The sequence below is a fragment of the Platalea leucorodia genome (assembly GCF_965183815.1).
Source record: "Platalea leucorodia genome assembly, chromosome: Z".
Classification (NCBI taxonomy): Eukaryota; Metazoa; Chordata; class Aves; order Pelecaniformes; family Threskiornithidae; genus Platalea; species Platalea leucorodia.
Window position 1 is genome coordinate 88,509,632 of NC_138858.1, and position 23,243 is coordinate 88,532,874.

At 45.3% G+C, this 23,243-nt stretch overlaps 1 protein-coding gene across 1 annotated transcript in view; it reads right to left on the reverse strand.

Moving 5' to 3' along the window:
• LOC309602343 (tetraspanin-15-like) overlaps positions 1-23,243 on the reverse strand; it is a gene marked incomplete at both ends in the record, with an annotated part of 46,149 nt that overhangs the window by 9,882 nt on the left and 13,024 nt on the right. Inside the window, 5 exons of the mRNA XM_082335845.1 lie at positions 19-135; positions 729-782; positions 7,249-7,362; positions 11,944-12,039; positions 14,601-14,675. Of these exons, the coding sequence (XP_082191971.1) occupies positions 19-135; positions 729-782; positions 7,249-7,362; positions 11,944-12,039; positions 14,601-14,675 (456 nt within the window). The remainder of the gene's footprint in view (positions 1-18; positions 136-728; positions 783-7,248; positions 7,363-11,943; positions 12,040-14,600; positions 14,676-23,243) is intronic.

Here is a 23,243-nt window from a genome sequence, read left to right on the forward strand (position 1 = left end):
ACCGGATCCACCACATACCTGTGGAAGCAGCAGGGAGCAAACAATGCCCAAAGTGGCCTCAAAGTTGTCTTTGAGCCAGAGCCCGACAGCGTGGATGCAGCCTCGCACGTGGATGACACTGAGCAGCTCCAGGCGCTGGAAGGAGAGTGAAGAGAAGCATCACGGTTTTCACTGAGATGTTGAGTTTGGGGGGAGATGTTATTTCTTGCATTTGCTCCTTCTTGCAAGCCAGAGGAGAAGTGTTGCATGAGAAGTGTTTGGGAATTGATTTCTTGGATTGGACCTTTTCCTGGGTTTTCTTGCCAAAAAAACATCCTTGGGAGCTACAGACCATATGCGTAGAGATACTGCAGCTCTCTGCTGCGATACAGCCCTAGGGTTACCCCTGAAGGCCTCAAAATCAGCTTCTCTCCTACCTCCAAGCCTCAAAACACAATTCAGGACCAGCTTTTCCCCAGGCTGATCCAGGAAAGACCTCGTTGCTCTCAGAAAGGCCACGCCAAAGCTTGCAGTGACTACCCAAACGTGTCACGAGCCTGCCCGTGCTCTGCGAGCCTGAGCAACACCCTGGGACGCTAGGGAAAAGCAATACAAATGAATTTATATACAGCTGCAGTAACAGCCATCCTTGGTGGGGAGAAGCTTACTTGCAGACAACCAGTTCGTTTTAGGGGGTTTGGGGAAGGAGAAGCAAATCTTGTACATACAAAGGAAAAAGCCAACGTTACCTCTTTATCGAGCGTCCTGTATCCACACAGGGTGTTAATGACTTCTCCAGGGACCTGCAAACAGAGAATTGGTGAACAGACTTATCTCAGAGAAATCCAAAGGGAAAATATAAGAAATAGGAATAAAAAATAAAGAAATAGAAGAGCTTACCCAGTTGTCTCAACCATTCAGTGTAGCAGCTACCCTCAAACCCCGCTTTGCTACTGAGGGCTCCTTTTTCCCCAAATGCAATGCTGAAACCATGCATGTCAGCAATAAGTTGTTGGTTTTTCAATTTTTTTTTTTTTTTTAAACCACTTTTCTCTCTGGTTTCTGCTGTTTCAGAGGATGCCCAGGTCCCCCAACACTTTTCCAGTAATTTGAGCTGGGACCACCTCCACATCACGTGAACATTTAGCAAAGCAGCTCTTTCAAAACATTCCCTTGATTTTCTCCTTGTTTAATTCCGGCCACCTTTTCTAACACCTTCAGTCATATTTCTCCTTCATAATAAAGGGAATTTCAAAGGGATTAAATGTATTTGGATCTCCAGAAATCAAGCGGGAATTTCCCCAAAGTCTCCTGGCACTTTGGGGAGAAACATAAGGATTTTAGACATCCCCAAAGCTTAGATCTTTGTCAGCCAACAAAAATGTTTCAAGAGCTACAGCTAATGAGAGAAATCCCTGCCAAACGCTGTTATTCAGGGCCTTTATAAAATGAAATCAAACCTAATTCCTCTGCTTCTGTCAGGGTGGAAAGCGGTGCATTTTGGGTTACAAAATTGATTCTTGCTCATCCCAAAAAAAGCAAAGCCGTTGAGTAGCTCTGGCACATCCTGAGCTAGCTGGGTGCTTTACACCTCTCGGGACTGATCTTTTGATGATGGTTTTTTTTGGCTTGTTTCATGGATCAAACAGCAGCTTCCATAACACTAAGTATTTCTAAAGGGGCTTTGTACCCATAAAATAATAATGTGCTGAAATTATTACGCTTTCAGAAAGATGGCTTTGACAAACAGTAAAAGCTCCTGGACAGCAAAACAAAAACATCCTGTGCTTCGGAGGCACAGAGATGAAAAAGAGAAATGTGCACATTTAGGTATAAATTATGCTTTCCTCCAAGACACAGCATAGAAGAAATGGGCACCTCTGGACAGACTCCAGGCATAAAGCTGCAGCTTGTGTTCCTCCTGTAATTGGCAGGGAAATGATTCCAGCGCTACCTTAACCAAGAGCTTCTGTACCTATCACATTACTCACAGTGCTATCAAAAATCCCATCTCTCACCACTTCAAGACACTATTTACAAACCAGACATAGTTAAGGAGACTAATTAGTCCGTATGCATATGAAAGACTTGCAGGGAAACCTGGAGATCAGCAGCAAAACGCCCATCAGGGTCGATGAAGGAGACCTCACCCAGGGCTGGGACCATGAAATGGGAAGCCTTCAGCAGAAGGGGAATTTGCAATACTCTTAAGGTAAATGCTGTCACCTATAGTGGTATAAAGGAACTTGTACATGACCAAGGATCCGTCTGTTTGGTTTACATTAAAAAATAAATCACTTTTCTTGACAGCATTCAGTTGTCCTTGTTTTTCAGACTCACTTTTGTGGACATCACAGGACTCTTGCTGGTGAAACACCATTGCTTTCTATTGTGCTCATCGTCTGAACGCATCTGGCTATGGCACAAATTTATCATCACTTTTCTTCCTTCTTGCGTTAAATAATGAAGGAATCCTCAATCGTCTCCAGTCCTGCCCATCTCTTTGAGTAATTCTCTCAACACCATGTATTTGGGAGAAGTGTGGAAGATAGAAAAGTGAGGTTTTAGCCTTAATCAACTCTTTTCAAGGTCTTGCATGGAAGAGAAGATCAGAGCTGAATTGAAATTTCTAACATAAAGCCAGGCAGAAGCCTTTATTCTTCCAGGATGCATTTTGATGCCTTCAGGGATCACAGAAGAGCAACACACACAGACGTTTAAAACTCACCGAGGGCAGAAGACTGCAATCCTTGCATTTTTTATTTAACCAACTGCTTTTCTCCCCAAAATCAGTGCCAAATGTCAGTGGTGACACGTCACAAGGGGTCTGGAAACACTGTGCTTGGCAGAGGCACAGCTACACTGCAGGTTCCCAGGAGAAGGCACAAATGCCTTGGAAAACCATTTAGAAAAGCACTTATAGGATCATAGCATGTCCTGAGCTGGAAGGGACCCACAAGGATCATCGAGTCCAACTCCTTTCCCTGCATAGGACAACCCCAAAATTCACACCGTATGTCTGAGGGTGTTGCCCAAATGCTTCTTGAATATTGTCAGGCTTGGCGCCATGACTGCCTCCCAGGGGAGCCTGTTCCAGTGCTCCACCACCCTCTGGGTGAAGAACCTTTTCCTAAGGTCCAGCCTAAACCTCCCCCGGCATATCTTCCTGCCGTTCCCTCGGGTCCTATCGTTGGTCACCAGGGAGAGGAGATCAGCGCCTGCCCCTCCTCTTCCCCTTGTGAGGAAGCTGTAGACTGTGATGAGGTCTCCCCTCAGTCCCCTCTTCTCCAGGCTGAACAGACCAAGTGACTTCAGCCGTTCCTCGTACGGCTTCCCCTCTAAACCCTTCACCATCTTCATGGCTCTCCTCTGGACACTCTCTAGTAGCTTTGTATCCTTCTTGTACTGTGGTGCCCCAAACTGCACACATTGCTCAAGGTGAGGCCGCACCAGTGCAGAGTAGAGCGGGACAATCCCCTCCCTCGACCGGCTGGCCATACAGTGCTTGATGCACCCCAGGACACGGTTGGCCCTCTTGGCTGCCAGGGCACACTGTTGGCTCATGTTCAACTTGCCGTCGACCAGAACCCCCAGATCCCTCTCCGCGGGGTGCACTCAAGCATCTCATTCCCCAGTCTGTATGTACATCCAGGGTTGCCCTGTCCCAGGTGCAAAATCTGGCACTTGCCCTTGTTGAACTTCATACGGTTGGTGATTGCCCAGCTCTCTAATTTGTCCAGATCTCTCTGCAGGGCCTCTCTGCCCTCAAGAGTGTCAATGGCTCCTCCCAGTTTTGTGTCATTGGCAAACTTAGATAGCAAACCTTCAAGTCCTGCATCCAAGTCATTTATGAAAATATTAAAGAGCACTGGCCCCAAGATGGATCCCTGCGGAACCCTGTTAGTGACTGGTTGCCAGCCCAATGTAACCCCGTTTACTATAACCCTTTGAGCCCGACCCATCAGTCAATTGATCACCCATTGCATTATGTGTTTATCCAGCTGTATGCTGGACATTTTGTCCAGGAGGATATTGTGAGAGACAGTATTGAAGGCTTTACTGAAGTCCAAAAAGATTACATCGACTGGTTTCCCTTGGTCAACTAGGTGGGTAAGCTTGTCATAGAAAGAAATCAAGTTTCTTAAGCAGGACTTTACCCTCGTAAATGCATGCTGGCTGGAGCCAATGACGGCGTTGTCTTTCAAGTGTTTTTCAGTAACTCCCAGAATAACCTTCTCCATAACTTTGCCAGACACAGAGGTGAGACGGACAAGCCTGTAGTTACTAGGGTCATCCCTGTTGCCCTTCTTGAAGATTGGGACAATGTTTGCCAGCTTCCAGTCAACTGGGACCTCTCCAGATTCCCAAGAGCATTGAAAAATCATTGAGAGAGGTCTCGCTATGACATCAGCCAGCTCTTTAAGCATCCTCGGATGAATCCCATCGGGCTCCATTGACTCATAGGGATCCAGCTGGAGCAGCAAATCCTGCACAAGTTTGGAGTTGGTTGGGAGTTTGTTGTTCTCGCAGTCATGGTTCTCTAGCCAAGGGCTCTGGGGGTCCCAGAGATGAGGATCCAGTTTCACACCCTCAATTAGGTGCATATTTTCCTATTCCTTCTTTGTGGGGAGACTTTAAGGTCTATCACCTCGGAGATGAGACTCTTCAAAATAACCAGAGCATTTTTGGAGGATGCTTGCTCTCATTACTGCAACTCAGCCTGTCCTGGAAGATGACCCAGGGGATGCAACACAAAGCTCTTCGAGGGTCTTGTAATAGAAAAAGTCTTTTCTGGGAAAACAGGATGGTTTTATGGCTGTGTTTAATGACAAGTTGAAAACATGTTGCAATCAACCCCCTAAGCCATGTTTCACGCTCCTTCCTTCAGACAAGCTCACCTCTATCAGCATCTTTTGTTCTTTCAAAATATTACATTTCCAAATGACATCTTCTGATACCTCTCTACTTAAATTTCAAAGGTCCTCTAAGACAAAAGGATGCTTCACTCTCTATCTTTCATTCATGAAGGCACAAATAGAGAAGAAGGACACAAGAAGAGAAGGGTTTCTTGCCCTACTAACCAGTGGATTTATAACTGGTTGATAAAAAGGTTATTCACAGTGGAAAGAGCATCGTGTTCATCTCTACCCAATGCAGAAGAATTTATACATGTGCCTGGGTGGTCCCTGGTTATCCCTCCAGCTGCAGGGCCAACACAAGATCTTCTTTTCAGCCCTTGAGTAACATATTTTGGTGGAAAGGGTTTTCAGTGGGGCTTGCATGTCGCTAAGACCCAACCAGGTATGTACAGAGTATCACACAGGTATCTTCTTCATCCCAAGGTTCAGAAGTGCTTCGCCCACCTTCTCAGCCCGCAAGGAAAACCCCCTGCTGGAGCTTATGGTAAGTGAAATTACGGCGGGTTTTGCTCTGTTGTTTAAACTAACTTTTTATTAGCTTGTTTTATGTTGCAGACAGCAGAAAACTCCCAAGGGAGCTGGCTCTCTCAGTGCATTTCATGTAATATTGATATTGCCTCGGGCCGATTTCTTAACCAAAAGTGCCTTGCAGTGCCAAAAATCAAATCTCTGAAGAACAAGGCTACATCTATCTACCTGGTTACTCTTCTCCCTAAGAATGGGTTTCATTTCTCATGGAGATTTAGATGTATTTGGTGAAGTCTCGCTTCCCGTAAAACCGCTCCAGCTGTCAGAGCCCCAATTCATGGGCTTTAATTCTTGAGAAAAATGTAGAGGATTTCTTGTGGACTTTCCCTCCCAGGGTCTCGCTGCTCCAGTCCTTCGCTAGCGCAACCTCCAGACCCAGCTCATTGCAATGGGAAGCCAAAAAGTTGCCTTATTTCTTACCCTACTATAGTAATCATCTGTGATTTCTTGTATCTCCAATATTGCCTGCTGCACTGAGGTCTTTTGTTTGCCAAATTGTCACCCAAACCCATGGGGAGTGTAAAAATACTGAAAAACGCACTTGACTCTCTCCAAAGCATCCTCACTCGTAATACACAAGGACAACACATGAATTTCTAATTCCATCTTCAGGAGCTTTAAGATTCTTAATCAACGCCCTGATTAGAAGATGACAATTATTTTGCAGCTGATTCGCATGTCAGACTTCCACTGATAATTAAGACACCTCAGATTTCCCTTTTTTTCCATTAAAAATACAACAACAATACTAGATTGATAGTACATTTTCCTTGTGCAATTCGTAAAGCCTGGAATATGACCAGGGTTCAGAGGCAACGCTGATACTCTTGATGCTCTGAACCTCAAGGAGGTTTTGCTACCAGGATTATGCTTAGCAAATCCTTTTCAGCAACGTTTATGGCATTTCTGGCTACAGCAAATTGGGATATTTACACATTTTTTCCCCTACCTTGGCCCAGCTCCTGGCATTTTATCCACAGCATGTGTTAAGATTGATTGCAAGGAGGTGGAAGGTTGTATTAAACAACACGGTGTCAGAGCACTTAGCTTAGTCTCAGCAGAAAAGTGCTGCTTGGGGGGGATGTCTTGATTTTCAGCTCTGAAAATCAGCACAGGAGACCGTAATGGCTCTGCAAATCCACTTCCCTCTCCCTCCATCTCCATTTAACCCAACTCGCAGCATGTTGGAAATGCAGCCTTGCAAGGGTAGTTGCTCACGAGATTTTTCTTATTCCATTGCACAAGAGTGGCTCTTTATCCAAATACCTCTCCTGGGCCCATTTTCTGCAAAACCCTCAAAAACCTCCTTGTTAGGAGCAGACACTAGCAAACATGATCCCCATATACCGCTGAACCCTGCAGCGGACGGCTGAGAAACGTGTCCTCTTGGACAGGAAAGCAGAGGACAACAGCTCACTTGGATCCATGCTGAGATGCAGCCAAGTCCTTTTAAGATGTTGCTATTTCTTTGCAAAACAATCCTCCAACCCATTTTATATCACACATTAGGTTGAAAAACAGGAACTCCACATTTCTAACAACTCCTCGGCATGAAATAAATGCAATTAATAGCCCAGTGCTTTGGTATTTATTCTACATTAAAACCGCAGAGCCTACCAAACTACAGTGTAGCCCATATACATGGTTTTTAGTTTCTTTAGCACCTCACGCTCATGGTGTCTTAATCCACTTTGCAAGATGGCAATGCAGTTTACAAGAAACCCTATAGCACAGAAATATGCAGTAATAACCAGCTGGAAGAGGGCGTTTTGCTGAAATATCAACGGAAATAAAGGCACTTTCCATGCCTCGGCTGCTTTACCTTCCTAATACAGCATGTGTAGGGCACCCCGCACGCCAGCGGCCCGCTGCCGTTGCAGGAGTGGTACTGGTTAACCTCCCAATCTCGGTACTCATCACCGCCGCAGCAAGAAAACTGCAAAAAGAAGAAAAGGAGAGGATGAGACGTGCAGCTGAACAAACCTCAACTTCTCCAGCCTGCCAACGCATCTCCCCTCCAGCCTTGCCCTGCTTCTCCAACCCTGCTTTGCAACGCCAGCACTGAGAGCCCCGATTATTTTCTGCTTTCCAGGACCCTAAATACAAAGTTGAAGACACAGTGTAAAAAAGAAAAGTGGGCGTTTAGCCCCGTTTAGCCCCATTTTAGAGGCAGGTGGCAGTTATAGATGCATACACATGTGTATTGGAGGCATCCTTGCTTTCACAAGCCCAGGAAAGATCAGGCTCATTCATGCTTTGCTGATTTAATTACAGGTGACTAATCCATCCTATTCCCGGGGCAGGCAGGAGAGATGGCTCTTTCAGTTCCTTGAATGAATGTATTTCTTAGCTCTTGAAGGCAGCTCGGCTAGTTGGTGCCATTCGACAAAATGCTAATAAGGCTCTGCAGTCTAACAAGGATTTCTCTTCCTTAAATTAGAGATCAAATGCTACAGCTACAAAGGAAAAAAGCTGCTTTTTTCTTCCATTCGCACAATGGAAAAAAAAAAAGTTTAATGAAAGTCATTTTCTGTTCTCCACAGAATAAAAGTGGGCTTATTACATACACAGTCATCCCTTCTCTCGGTAAACAAGCTTGAATCTTTATATTTCTCCCCCAGAAAGAAAAGCCTGAAGTGGGTAGGAGAGGTATGCGTGCTTGGTGAGACAGAAAAAAACCAGGTTTTCCACATTTCTTTAAGCACCACACTCTTCAAGGAGCAGTTTTGGGGAGAGGTTTAACCCTGTGAGCATCTGCTCCCCCTCCTGCTGATGGGTTGGTGGCAATACTTGGCCAATGGGAGTAGGAAAAGACATCAGCTCTTGGGGTCTTTGTGGCCTCCTCCCATGCCAGAATAGGCAGATATGGCCAGAGGCAGCCAACCCACAGATTTATAACTATTTTCTAACTTCCTACCTTTAATTCCTCTATTGCTTTTAATCCTACCCATATCAGTGAGGGAGAGCAGCTTGCAAAAGTTGTCTGGAAAGAGAGGGAGAAAAACACCTAAAGGGATATTGGCTATTGCTACCCGTTTGATATCCCCATGCTGCAAAGAAGCTTTTTCCATTTGCTTTTATAACTGCGCAGAAATTGGAACAAAATCCTTATAATGAGGCTTACTAGCTGCTGGGAAGCCGCACCGGGGTGGTTTTCTTTTCTGCAAAGAGAGATTTAGCCCAAACTACTGTTGTGCCTGGATTTATTTCTCATAAGCTGAGACAGACTTCAGTGTGGGTTTTACTTTCATGTGGACTCCCAGAGCTCAGAGAAGCATAACAAGCAAAAAAACCAAAGAGAGCCCATGGAAAGAGCCTCACAGGTCTCATCTGAGGAGCTCTCCGTGTCAAGGACCGCCGCTGCCATCACCTGCAAGATGTGGTCTCATTACGGCTAAAACCATCACCCTCGAAGCAACACGCTCGAACGAACCATGCTGGTGAGAGCTGCCTTTAATCTTCCCCAAGAAGAAAGGAGGAGGTTTGCAAGTGCAACACCCTCATCCCTCTGAGCCTTGCTTTGAGTTTGGAGCCACTCGGGTTTGAGCAAGAACTGCAGCCCCGGCAGCTCTTTGAAATTCAAATCCTGTGCTCAGCAAAGCGATTTGAACTCTCCTCTTTCACCTGTAGTCCACAAACCGTTTAAAAAAGATAAAGTGAGGAGCAGTAGAGAGCTGCAGTTAGTGACTCAGGGCAAACTTGGGCTTTTGAGTCATCGTTGTCTCCAGCCTCATGTCCAAGGGCTGCAAAGGGCAGCAGTTCAGAAAAAATGAGCAATAAAAACATATAAGTATGATTTTCTTTAGGGCAATTTGTTTCCATATCTCCTTCCTCACAGGCAGCCAGACCAAGTAGGTGTCAACAGGTAAAATCTCATTCTTTGCACCGTCATCCTGGTAACGTAAAATATTAATGTCTGGCACTTCGGACCATAATTACTTGCTATTTTTACTGTATGATACTGGTTTAAGTGTGTGTAAAAGCAGTTGGCTCTAGTTTAAAGCATCACTTGAGAGAGGGTTTAAGCAAAATTCAAATCCTAAGGAGCGTAGTGTGGTTTTGCCTGACCTAAATAAGCCGTGTGCCAGCTAACCTATGCATAGACAAGGTTTTTAATAAGGAAAATGGCAAGAATAACCACTAAAAGATGCTAACAGGCTGCTCTGAGCTTGTGTTTTATCAAAAAGCAGGTCTGGGTGCAATCCTTCCAGACTGACTACAAATTTTCATCATCTCAAAGTGAACTGGGCTGCTCAGGTCCCACAAAACCAATTTCCCTTCTCTTAAAAGCAGTTATTCCTCTGCATTGCTTCTCCCCGGTCCTACCCTCAGGACGAAGTAACTCTGCATTTCAATCGCTGACATTGCTGCTGTTCCTGGTTTGGAAATCATACGCTAATATAAAAGCTCACAGCAATGAGCTGCACGTTCTTGCAAAGCTCCTTCTCTTGCTACAAGATAAGATGTGCAGATGTTAAAGACTTATCAGTCTTTATCAGCAACACTATAAGTGGCCACAAATTCTTTTAGTACAGAGAAAGACTTTGAGATTAAGATCTCCCCCTGAAAACTTTTTATTAAAAGTCAAGCAAATAAGTAGACAGGAAAAATGTTGTAAAAATGGGGTGAGGTTACATGAGAAGTGCCTGATCCTCTCTTGTTTAGAGAAACAGAAACCTTCCTGCAAACACATCTGCTTTATCTGGAGATTTGTGGTCTAACCTCCTTGCCAAGGCTTTTTGAGGATGGCTCCAACATGGCCTTACCGACTGCTTGCGGCAGCATCCATTTATCATTCATACAGAGAGGTCTGAATTACAGCATCCTCTTAGAGACTGGAGTAAAACATGAAAAAGATTCAGATCTTTCTCAAAATCAGTCATGTCTTGAGACCTTCAGAGGGCTCCCAGTCTTATTAATGTGCTTGGCTGAGTAGCGATGACTCCAAGACAAAAGCAGGTATTTAAGGCAAGAGAGGGGAGTGTGGAGGGCACCACCGGCCTTAAGTTCCAGCTACATCAAAGAAGAAAGAGCTTCACAGTCTCTTTTTCTTCAAAGCGAGAGACAAGATTCAAATCTTTATGATGCTCCAACCCATAATGAAAGGAAAGAAATCAGGCTGAGGTGAGAACATTCAAGTTCATCTGAAAGCAGCTTTGCTGGCAAAGCCTAGCTCTGCTGCCCAAAACCAACTCAGGAGACGTAACAGCACTGCGATTTCTCTCCTAGATCTCAAGTTTTTGTTTTTTTCTGCTTTTTTTTCATTTGCCAAATGCTTCAAGTCAAGTGCTCCGCTCCCACAATAACACAAATAATGGATAAACCCAATATCCTCACTCAAAACATGAGGAAAACTACATCCCCCAAATTCACAGGAATGGCTTCTTGCTGGTGCTGGAAAACCAAATCATACATTAGAGCCAACAAAGCTTGTCCGGACCGGTCACACACTTAGCGGTGTGGATAACAACTTCAAATCCTGACTTTACTTGGCTTTTTGATGTACCTGGGGGGATGCATTGTTGCTATGCCGAAGCACAGCTACTTTGGGTCTTGAGAGACAAAAGGGAAACACATCTAGCCAGGGCTCAATGGCAGGAATTAGGAAGGCATTTTAATTTAATGCTTAATTTAATACTTAGTACCTCGAACAAACTAGATGGTGCATAAAATACAAGGCAAGAGAAGCAGCTTATCAAAAGTTTGGTTTAAAAAAATAAGATTTGCGAGGATAGTTTTATCAACCTGCAGGTTGGCTCAAGGATAGGGGATCCTGCCAACTGCTGGGAGGCTCTAAGCATTAGATATTAGACAGAATATGCAACCATACACTTAAAAAAATTAAAGCAGACTATGTCAAGCCCCAGTATTGCAGGGGACATAGCTCTCTCCAGTCCAAGGAGCAGCTTGCCCGTGGTGCTGCCCATGGAGAGGCTGGAGCTCTCCTCTCCTTCCAGCTACTGCGTAAAAACATCTTATCTGCAATTTTCCCATTGAGTCAAGGGCTTGGCCAGCTACTAATGACACCCTGAGTAAAGAGACTTACCTAAGGTGGCCTATCTAAGGGTCACTGCAGCCCTGAAGCAGCTTTAGCACACGTTATTTTATTCCTCCTTCTCTCTCTATGCAGGTTGGGGTAGCTATCAAAAAGCTTTCAGGTGTTAGGCACTGGTTTCCCATCAAGACTGGAAAATATAAATATCCTGGTATGGTCCACGCCGTGGTGTGGAGCAGAGGATGCTCTTTGCAGGGCACACAGACGGCAGAATAATTCACCCAAAACCCCCATGGGGTGAGCTTGGACAGCAGCACAACGCAAAACTGTGCAAAAAGAGCAGTGCAAACCAAGAAAGATCAAGATATTCAAGATAGATCAAGCAAGGCACCCTAGGGATGGGAATAAACTCTAAAAATACAGGGAAAACTAATATTTCTGCTTCAATGAGGCACAGAGTTAACCACTCCAAAAAAACTCGCAATCAGACCTCCCTGATGCCACCCCTCTCCAAAACCGAACCTTTTCTTGTACAAAATCCAAGATGTTCTTGAAGTCAAGGTCATCGTAATAGTGTCTGATGCCCTCTTGGATGTTGGAGTGGAAAACTGCATTCATCTGTGGACAGAAAAAACCAAAAACATGGCTCACACGTGGAAAAGCACCAGGAAAATATTGCAAAACATGAAAAATTTTTCATAGTAAGCATTGCCAGCTGTTACCAGAGTAAGAATTTAACCCACATGCTGGCACAAGCCTATTTCTTGGGGCAAAATTCATCATTTTTGAGCTCTCAGGGTTAGCAGCATCCCATAGCACCTCTCCGTTTCCTGCACATACAAGCAGACCCAGGCACCTTTACCCACCTGATTTTTCTTATTAAATCCATTTATTAAGGTGACTTCTTCGACAGCTCCCTCAAGCTCTCCAATCCCATTGACTAACAGGATTTTAAGCACTGGCAGGGGGGTTTCTGCTGCATTAGGAGGGGCTAAAGGAGGTGAAATGGGCTGCGACAGCCAACACCGCCGGCTGCACGGTGATTTATCTGTGGGATGAGCTACGTGCAGGAGCAGAGACCTCATCAGAGCCCTCAGTCACTCCTAAACCCAACAAATCATTCAGCAATTCAATCACGCCTTGAAAGGGAACGGTGCAGCCGGGCTGGGGCTCTCCCTGCTGCTCCTTCAGCTGTATCTCCGAGGACACTTTGACACATCAGGCACTTCACATTAAACACTAATTGAATCGAAAATGTATTTTACAGATGCCTGGGAAGCTTATTAGTGAGCTGGAAGCTGAGGCTCAAAATGTCCTATGCAAAGCCCAGCACAGGTTTGTCGTTTGACTCCTGACAAACCGCCAAGCAGAAATATTAATGAAGGAAAAAGGAACTTTTTTCTGAGTTCGAAGCAGGGGAAAGGGGAGGAAGAAAACATTGTTTTTCATAATTCACTCTGACATGAAAATTAGAGGTTGGGCAAACCGGGAACAGGGAGAAGAACGTGAAAAAAAGAGAAATGAAGGCACATCAGAGCAGCAAACAAAGCCTGCCGACAACGAGGGATCAGGCAAGGGTATCTGAAAAAACCTTTAAGAAATTGCTCATGTGGAAGGTAATTAAAATGTTAATTCCCAGTTTGCCCACCACTAAGACCAACACAATGGGCAACACCCGGGTTTTACTGTTTTCTGCTTGTTTTCCCCCAGATAGGCTCACCCCATGATCCTATTGCCCTCTGAGAAGATGCCAGCCCGGAGGCAGCCTCTGTAATTAAATCTTGATTTTAAGGTGGGAGATAAATGTTGCAGGGTTAAATCATTAAGTTCTGGTTATGAGACCTCTCCACCCCCTTCCCTTTAAGAAGCCAAACCCATTATCTCTGATAATCTCCAAAAACCCATTTGCATATCAACAGAGCCCATTTCGATGTTCAGCAGCTTTCAGGCCACTAAATTCATTCCTCGTCCCTGCTTATTTAATACAAAATTAAATTAAATATGTTTTTAACAAGTTTAATAAACAACCATTGTTCCAAATGCAGATTTGTGCCTCTGAACAATTTTAGGTCAAGTGGATTCATCGCTTGTCAGATCTCTCTTTTCTCTCTCCCTCATTGTTTGATTTTTAATTAGGTTTTGATATTGCCCGTTAAATTTAAATTAAGGGACAATTTAGGCACTAATGGCTTCTACTCAATCCAGGAGTTTAATCATGAAGCTGCAATCCCCTCTCCTGATGGTACCAGCATTTCCCAGTTGCATCCCTGCAGTGCAGGATGGTGCTGAGCACCATCATTGAGGCTCAAAGGTTGAGCAAAGCAGAGGATTTCATGCTGAATTTCACAAAAATACAGCCTCTACGTGGCAGCACATATTGATTTTCTACACATGGGAAGGACTCAAGCAATCTGATTTTCCTCAGAGAAGCACATCTCTCCACCAGTGCACCGCACTTTTCAGAGATCAGAGGGTTTTGGAGAGCTCTGGGAAGGTGCTGGATGGAGTTGGCTGCAGCATCCAAAAGGCAATGTCTTCCCCCAGTGCTTCCCTTCAACTTTGGGGCTCACCGAGCACATAACTCCCAGCCCCAGCCTCGACGGGTTTGAAAGCATCAAGCTGTTTGTGCAAAGGAGAATTGAATTTTAGAGCCCGTAAGTAGGTATCTCAGATGTTGTTCTCCTGCCTTGTGCGTTCATTGAGCCAGCACAGATTGAGATTATCTGTGTAATCGTTTGAACGGTTGCAAGGGTAAGATTAAGTTGCAAATAGCAGGGTTTCTTCAGCAGAAGGCAGGCGGCCAGAAAGGACATCCGCTGGAAGCATTTACCATCTCGCCAGCTCAGCTATAACTCAAACCTGTCCTTGCAAATGCAAGCCAGCAGTTAACGTAATTGAGGCGAGGAGCTTAATGAGTCCTCAAGAAAAAAAAAAACCACAACAGGTTTTTGGCTGAGAGTTTGCACAGGGAGCTGAGGCTACAGCGGGAGCTCTGGGTGGTGCTGGAGATCCGTCGCAGCTCTGGAGCATAATGGGCAGAGCCAGGAGAGCAAGAGCAATAAAAACCTTCCATTTTCAGGGCGGACGTTAACAAATACTTGAGGACTTTCCTCCCCAATGACACGTGGGGCTGCAGTTTGTTGCCGTGCAGCAGCCAAAGGCCTCCTGATTGCACCCACCTTGTTTTCAAAGATGATTTCAATGAATATCAGCAGGAGCTCCGTGAGGAAGATCACCAGAAGGACCCAGAAGAACTGAAAAGAGAAAGGGAAGGATTAGCCCTGCTCCAAGTCAGGCTGTGTCATCTGTCAGTGGTTAACTGCAACAAGGGAGACCTGGAAACCACGAGCTGCTTTGAAACACTTAGAAATCGGATCATTTCATTACAAGCTCCCCAGGGAGCTGCAAATCTCTTCCAAAGATCTCAGTCCTAACAGAGAAAGAGGTTTGCTCCCTTGTAGAAAGGGAGGAAGGAAGGACTGAAAAAAGAAACCAGATGCAATTTGAATGGCCAAATTCTGCACAGGGAAACGGGTAAAATGGATGCAGTGGGAGCAAGTGTTACCTCTGGGTAGATATAGGTGTGCTGCATCCCTCTGCGATGGGATGCTGATGCTTGGTTGAACACCGATGTTTCCAAGCTGAGCATCCAATGGAGGATCATCCATCCCCCAGATACAGGCAGTAACTCATGCCTCTGCCAAAACTGATTGTGGCAACAAATTTAGGCTGGAAATCAATGTCCTGATGGAGCAAACGACTTAAACTAGAAGGTCTGATGTTCTTGCAGCCCACACCCATCGGTGTCCTAGTGCTTTGGTCCCTATCTGAGAGGTCCCATCGGGCATTGCATCCAACTTTGCAGAGGATGGAGAACAAAGCTCTGCTCAGCTCACACTTGTCTCTCCAAGGCTACCTCCATCAGCAACTTCGGAGACTTGCCAGAAAAAGGAAGGTGGAAAGTTACCATGGTAACTAGCTAAAAATCCAAAAGCAAGTTAAAAAAAGCAGAGGGGAGAGGTAATTTATTACCACGATATTCACTTTGACCATTGGTTTATTAGAACAGCTAGCGTAGGGACCTGCATACTCAGAAATTATTTCCCAAGCTCAGCAAAACCAAAGCGCCGTTGCAGGAAAACACCACTTCATGCCCCAAACCATTGAGGTTTATAATTAGCCACCCACCAATGAGTTTTGTACCATGCTTATTTGCTAAGAGCCAGCTAGCGTGGTCCCACTGGAGACGCAGCACCGCTTCCATCACTAGCTAAATCAGCTCGTAACAGGCCAGGTATAATCAGGCAAGGAATCCCATAATTAAGGAATACAATTAACCAAGCACCTGTTATCTCATAGGCAGAGATGACATGCAAAATGCCACATGCATCTAAACTGATATAAAATGGGGTTGCTTTGGGAGGAAGCCAAAGGCGGCGTGGTTCATGGTTTTACCAAGCTGGGCGTGCCTAGATCTCACAATGCTGCAGCGAGCAGCAAGAAAGAGAAATTCGATTTTGGAAATATTTTTGTTCTTCAACCTTAATTAAAACCCAAGGGAAAAAAAAAAGAGCACTTTGTCCTCTGTTTACTGGGAAAAAGTGCAAATTCTTACCAATCCTACTGTGAGCAGAGATGAAAGAGTGTGGCTTCAAAGTCCAAGTGGGGACCACTGCTGTGTTCATGGTCAGACCAGCACACCAAGAAACACCTAAAAATCAGCAGGATGCAACACACAGAGCCTTTCTTCTTGCCCAACTGATGGGAGGCTCCTCCGAAAGCACCAACCCTACAGCTCTTCCCAGAAACCGAGGATTTTAACCCAAGAATTTTAACCCAAGAGACCTCTCATGCAGGTCGCTAGATGGTTTTTCTGCTCTTTCTAGTGCTTTGACCATTGCACACCATGCACCGATTTTGTACCCCACTCTAGTTCCTTCTTTCGGTCTCAATTTCTGTAATTGAGAAATTCTCAATTTCTCAATTACAGCTTGTTGAGTCAAGATATAAAAGGCAAGTTTTATGCAATACAACTCAGCCTGCTCTATGCATATTGAAATCAAGGCTAATATTTAATATCCAGGTTTGATATCTGACTTCTAAACAAACGTGGGAGTGTTATGCAGAAGTCCATGGCATTACAGTTGTACCTGGCTATTAGAAAAATGATGACTGAATGTGGCTTTCAAATGCTCCATCAGATGAGGTTCACAGGTAGCAAAACCCACCGTTTCCAAGAGAGCAAGCCCAAAAAAGAGCTTAGCCTATGGTCTTCACAAATGGGGGAAAAGTGCCAGTATCAATGGGGAAGAAAAACACGGCAGAAGCTGATTGCAATTCCTTGCAAGAGGGAAACCGCAAACCTGGGAAGTCACATAGGGGATGCCCAGCTCCCCCTGGACACCCCACAATACAGAACCTCGCTTTCAGAAAGCCCACAATTTCCCTTATAATTCATAGAGGATTTGCAAGAAAAGCAACCACAAACCCAGGTCTCCAGCACAAGCCTTGCAGATGTGCAGCCTGAGTGAAAACCAGCTCTTCTTCCCCCAAATAACAACCGAACGGAGCATGCAAACCCTTGCCAGCTGCACGGACCTAGCAGAAAGTGGCACTTTTCTTGCATTCATAAGGATTGCAGCAACCACCAGTAACTGTAATGCATATTTAGGGGCGAAACTGCTGGCAACGTCCATGATCATCCCTTTAACTAGTGCATTGGCGTCCTTGCTGTCTGACAGACCAGGCATGAATAAATCAGCATTTTGTTCCTTAAAAAGACTCCAGCAGCAAAATCAAGAGCAAAAATCTGCATTAAACGGCATTTAATCCTGCCTTGAGCTGCTGTAAGTTTGCAGCAAGTAAAAAAAAAAAAAAAGCAGCATAGCAAGGAGCTGGTTTTTTCCCCCAATTTTTGCAAAAATTCACTCTTTGCATGGAAGTGGTGGCACACGAGCGAGCGGCCATGCCTCCACAACGTGACCGCCCGGCCGGGGCTTCACTGCTTGCATCCCTGAGAGGAGGCAAATGCTGCAGAGGAGAGACCAGGAAGGTGCCCGAGGATCTTGCCCATCACAAAGGAAAGCCCAGCTTTCACACAGAGAAACTCCCCAATAAAACCTTCACCTTGCTCAAGACAGCTGAATCGGGGAAAATTTGCTCAATTCTTGTTAAATTAAGACTTGTTGCAGCCAGCTCTCTTTAAAGAGCTCGTCAATCCAAAAGGTCATAATAAATTATACTGCTTTCCCTCAAATACCTTGACAAAAAGATTAATCACCCCCATTCCCGTGATCAGCAGAGCTCCAGGTTGCTCCTTCCCTCCTCTAGCAAGTCTCCAGTGCCATTTTGTTCATTGTTAATCTCTCCTGAAGCCCAACCGAGCGCTGAAGGAAAGCACCCAGGGACCGCTCTCTGCCTCAGGTTGAAAGACAGGTCTCCTTCCAGTCTGCGGAATAACCCCCTTCATTAGGGTCATTTTACATAAGCAACATATAGGTTGCCTGGAGTGATCCCTTCCCATATATCCTCTGGGTGTTTGGTTTTCTGTCACCTCTGTACGCCAGACAGGATGTCTTGCTGTCAAGTTTAATCTCCCAGAAGCTTAAAAAAACACCTGAAATACTGAGTTGGTCCAGAGTAAATGCTTCCAGCTGCAGGTCTGGCTGATAGACGGGTGCAAACCCACTGCTGTTTCATTTCCACACCACAGGAAGCATGCAGCTGCCACCAATTTCCAGCTTGAACATGTTCTTATCAGGCAGAAAGGATGAACACTGGTCAGGGGTGGGTTGGAGGCACCGAGGCTGAGGGACGAATAAACCACAGAGGAATTTATTCAGAAGCCAGCCCAGGAAAGATGCCTTGAGGCATGGATAGAGGCTGAACATCACTCCTGAGCTCAGATGCACTCGAGACCTATGGCCACAGGAGGTTCAGACATGCCAAGCCTGAGTGTGACCCCAATGGGATTTTGGATGGGAGAAGGATGCTTTGTTTGCCAGGGATGAGGCAGGGAAAGGAGGAGACACAGCCGGTAGGATGGAAGAGCTCCTAGAGCAATGCGAAAGCACCAGAGAAATCTGTGATGTTTATTTAATAAATGAGCAACCTCCGTCTGTGAAATGCTGCTGCAATCTCACAGCGTGGCCGGGGAGAGTGACTGGCTGCCACAACTTCAGGGAAAAAAAGTTGAAAAAAAGAAAATCTCAAAAAATCTTTCCTTTCTGCCCGGTGCCAGGAGTTTCCCATGCAGCACCCCGGGGCTGATAAGGGAAAATATTTGCTTCTTGATGATCCATTTCCTACTTCAGCTCAGTCCCAGAAAAGGACGAGATAATAAGAGCGATAATGAGGATGACCATTTCTAGAGAGCCCATGATACAAGCCAAAAAGAAAAGAAATAAACCTATAAATATATTTCTGGGTACTTTGCAGCAGGACACTGGGAAAGCTGAGGCTGAAGATGCTGCTCTTGAATCCTTCTGCCCTCTTGATGAACTTAACATTAAAATAATACAGGCAGATCATAAACAGCTGCCTAACTTAAGAAATCAAGTGGGGGTTTTGCTGAGAAAAAAGTTACTGGTCATACTGGTCATACTTAAAAGAAAAGACTAAACTCTACAAGCCCCATATAATAAGACCCTATAGAAGCGAATGGAGGAGGAATAGAAGGGTCTGAACCCCCTCTGTGAAGAGCGGAGATAATTTTATCCTTGTTTCAGGCTCTACAGTCACCAGTAAACCCCTGTGGGATTATTTGCATTATTCATGCAAATAATCCCCCAATATTTTATTTTTATCCATTTCTATAACTGCTTCTCCAGCAAAGGAGCTAAGTCAGCCTCACTGAAACGAATGCAAGGAAAGGGTTTGGACCTATTAATATAAAAGTGGTGACAGGTCATCAAGGGATGGAAAATCTAAATTTCCCATCCCCAAGATGAAAAGAAACTCGTGCAATTTAATTTCTCTTCCTATAAAGCATGAATCCCCCTGTGTTTGCATGCAGAGGAGTTTACAGGATGGCAGTTCCCAGGTTTCACCATATTTTTGGGCATCTGGAGAGGGAACTGGTCGTTCCCTGTTGATGCACGGAAACAGATTGAATGTGCAGCCGTGTGAAAAGCACCCAATGCAGAGGTGTGTGATAAATAAATCTTTCACTCTGCCTGGGAAGCCACTAAATCATCCCATCAGCAAGTGCCTGCCACCTCCTCTGCCTTCCTTGAGACCAGCCACGGAGGAGTCCACGGTTTCACATGAGCACAGAAACATGAATCTGGTTGCTTTTGTCCCCACATTGAAACTTTAAGTAATGCTTTTAAAGAACCGTTTCTTCCTAATGACATGTTAGAGCTTTCTCCCACGCAGAGTGGCCCTTTCTAAGGGTTTGCTTTTTTTCTGAAAGACACTTGCATGCAGCCCTTCCTCTGAAAACCCAAATAATTGTTTATTCCCACATACAAACAGCTTTCATAGTTGCTTTGAAGGAAAAAAAAAAATCTGTCAGGAATGTCTCCTACACAGATAAAATGAGGACAACAAAGCCCAGATGAAGAGACTTTGCAGAGCATCTTCTGTTTTAGCGATACAGCAATAACCTTCTCTGCCCAGGACACTATTTTATTCATGCAAACCATGTTATTTTATTTAGGGGGCATGCAACATGCCCCTCCTGCCCATCCACCCCGGCTGGGGCTCATTACCCCTATCTGGGTTTTGCCAGGCCTTGAGTCAAAATACACATTTCCTTTATGCTTCAGAAGCTAAATAACCAAGGAGCCTGGTTTTAATCCCAAAAGAGCCAGTAGCCTTGCAAGTAATTGACAGGGACTCACTGAGAGCCCCGGGCACATAGCATGGTCCATCCTCCACACCCAGGTACCAGCCCTGCCTTCACCATGTCCCACAGATGCCTGCTCTGCCCCTCTGAAGACCAGATCTGCTCCCCAGACCTGACAGAAACCCCATGGTTTTTCCCCCCTTTGGGCTTTTATAGCCTGCAGCTGGGTCCATTTTTGGCTGCTGTTAACACTTCCTTGGCTATAGCCCTGTTACCCTCTGCTCCCATCTCAAGACCAGGATGGATGTTGCAGCTAGAACGTGCTCATGTTCCCAAAAACCCGAAGAAAAGGAGGTTTTTCTGAACAGGGATGGATGTTGCCTCTTAGACACCCCCCCCTCCATCCAGTTCCAGGAGGAATGGCTCCTTTCAACTCTAATTTATTTCAGAGTTTGAGGGCCAAGCAATGAAATTTCACCTCTTTCCAAAGATCTCTGTACCTGTTGTTTTCCCCCTAATCAGGAAAAATATTTCAATGGCGCAATCGGCTCAATGCTTTAATGAGCACCAGGCAATTCACTGGAAACTCCTAATGCAGATTAAACCACTTGGATGCTATTAATATCATCTCAGATTTTGCAAAAAACCTTTCTTCAGCCTTATTTGGGTGCTCACCAGCATCCCTTCATTGTGCAATGGGCAGCACTGACTTTGAGGGATGCTGGGGAACCACCAGCAGTTCTCTTTATGGAGTAAAAATGCAGCATGAGATATCTTTTATTTATTAAAAATTCATGTTGATAAGGTAAGTAACTCCAGAGATGTCCATAAATAATCCATGCTTAGAGGATTTTTGGAAGGATGTTGTAACATCAGCCCTTTACTGGGCTTTCCAGAAGTGTGAAGCCCCACTAATTCACTGCAAGGATGGCTGTTATTATTGCAATGGCTAATTTAGCGATGAGATTAAAAAAAGAAAGGGGTGAGCACCAACGAAAGAAATGCAACATGCTGGGAGTTTGCTGGCGATGCTCAATGTATGAGGCTTGGGAAGAATAAAGTATGCTTTTTGCTGCTCACAAAACCTTCCCAAACTGCTCCTAGAAAGATGGTGAATGGGGACACTGCAAGAAACTCAGCGTGGAAGTGCCAATAATTAGTGTGGCAAAAGAATCATTAACACCCCCAGGGCTCCAGCCCCCTGTTCTCCCTCAGAGCCAAACCTGGGCCAAGCAAATCCCTGTTTTAATCAGGGATTTAAAATCACCTGTTTTTGCGGTGATTAAAAAGCCCCAGCCAAGAGGTGAGCAACCCTTAATGGAGGAGATCAGACACAATGTCTTGCACAAAGCTCCTTCTGCCGCCTTGGGGTTTCCTAATTTGTCTCAAGCAAATAAAATAATAATAATTTAAAAGGGTTGAAAACCACAGATTTAAAGGAGAACAAATTAGATGCAGAGAGCTGGGTAAAAGTGCTGGAGGGTCCCTGCAAGGCTTTTTCTCACTGTATTATTGGAGGATTTGGGTGTCAGAGGGTTTGCAGGTCCATCCCACCCAGCAGAAGGCTGCGGATGCTCGTTACGCAAATAGGGAGCACAAAAGGCTGCCCATGGGAAGCATCAGTACCTGCCTGCTCCAAAGCCCTTTTGCATCGGATCCCGTCCCTAGCACAAAGCTGGGACTCTCCTCCTTTCGCTCGAAGCCTTTGCTCCCGGGCCTGGGATGTTTTCAGCTCCCCCAGCAATCCCAAACACTGACTGCTGTGCAAATGTCAGACCCTCCTCATTTATCCACCCCTCTGTGCGGCTAAGCAGAAAAAAAATCAAGAAAGTGGTGGTTTTGTTTAGAGAGCCCCGCAATCAGAGTGCACTATATAATCAGCTGGCTTAGGGAGAAAAAAGAAATACATGCAGATCCACAAGCAAACCTCTGCAGGAAGGAGTTTCTTCAATTGCTTTTTTCCAGCGGGGTCTATTTGTGTGCTAATTATGAGGAATTTGGTTTTTTGGAGAGTTACAGCAGCACCATCAAAACCTGCTGATATTGGAATATCCAGAGAAAACTCTTCATTGTGGATGCAGGGAGCTGAGTCCCCTCTGGGCAGCAAACCTCGGATCCCAGCCTAGTCCCCAGGAAGCATAAAGAGAAATGGGGTTTTGTGGTGATGCTTTGCACAAAGCATCCTCTAATTAACCTAAAATTTCCCCGCAAACAGACAAAAGCAAGTGGAAAAATGCCTGGTGACCTCCCTCGCAGCAGCGGTTATAACCCCAGATGAGTTCAAACACAAAAATGCAGCTTCATTTCTCATGCAAACCTGTAACCAGAAGGAGCCTTTTATTGATCACGTTTTCCGCCGCGCTCAATGTGTGATATCCACCACACCACACTGCCCGAGCCACCGAGCGCTGCCATCCCAGCGATCAGTGCTGCCCCGGTTTATAATATGCTGCACTTTGGTGCGTCTGACCTCCAAAACCTGCATGGTTTGCAACCAAAACCTGCATCGGCTTCTCCAAAATCTGCATCTCACCAATGGGAAAAACCACGCAGCAAGGTCTCTTGCTGTGGCTAGGGCAGAAGGGGCAACTCTTTCCCCTTCTTCATCCTCTAAAAGGGCAGAAATAGCTGAAAAATGGCCTAAAGGAGATGCTGGTCAAATCCCATTTCAGCTGGCAATTGCTTTAATTTCTTCTGGAAGGGAATCTCTATTTTGCCCATAAATACCCCATTTTTTTTGCTGCATGCTAAACCGCCCGGTTCTCCCTCATCTTGCATGGACAGAAAAACCCACCTCCAGCCCTCAGCTGCAAACTTTGCAAACCCAGGCCAGCCCAAATTCACCCAAAATTCATCCAACCACCAAGGTCACCATGCTCAGGGGATCACGCTGAGCCTTTCGGTTCATCTCAACGCCTTTTCCAAGCCCTCTGTTCTTGGAAATTTGCCTCTTTACTGTAAACATTCAAGGGACTATTTTCTTTTGCTGGCCTGGAGGCAATCACACCCTGGGGTAAATGGATGAGCTGGATAC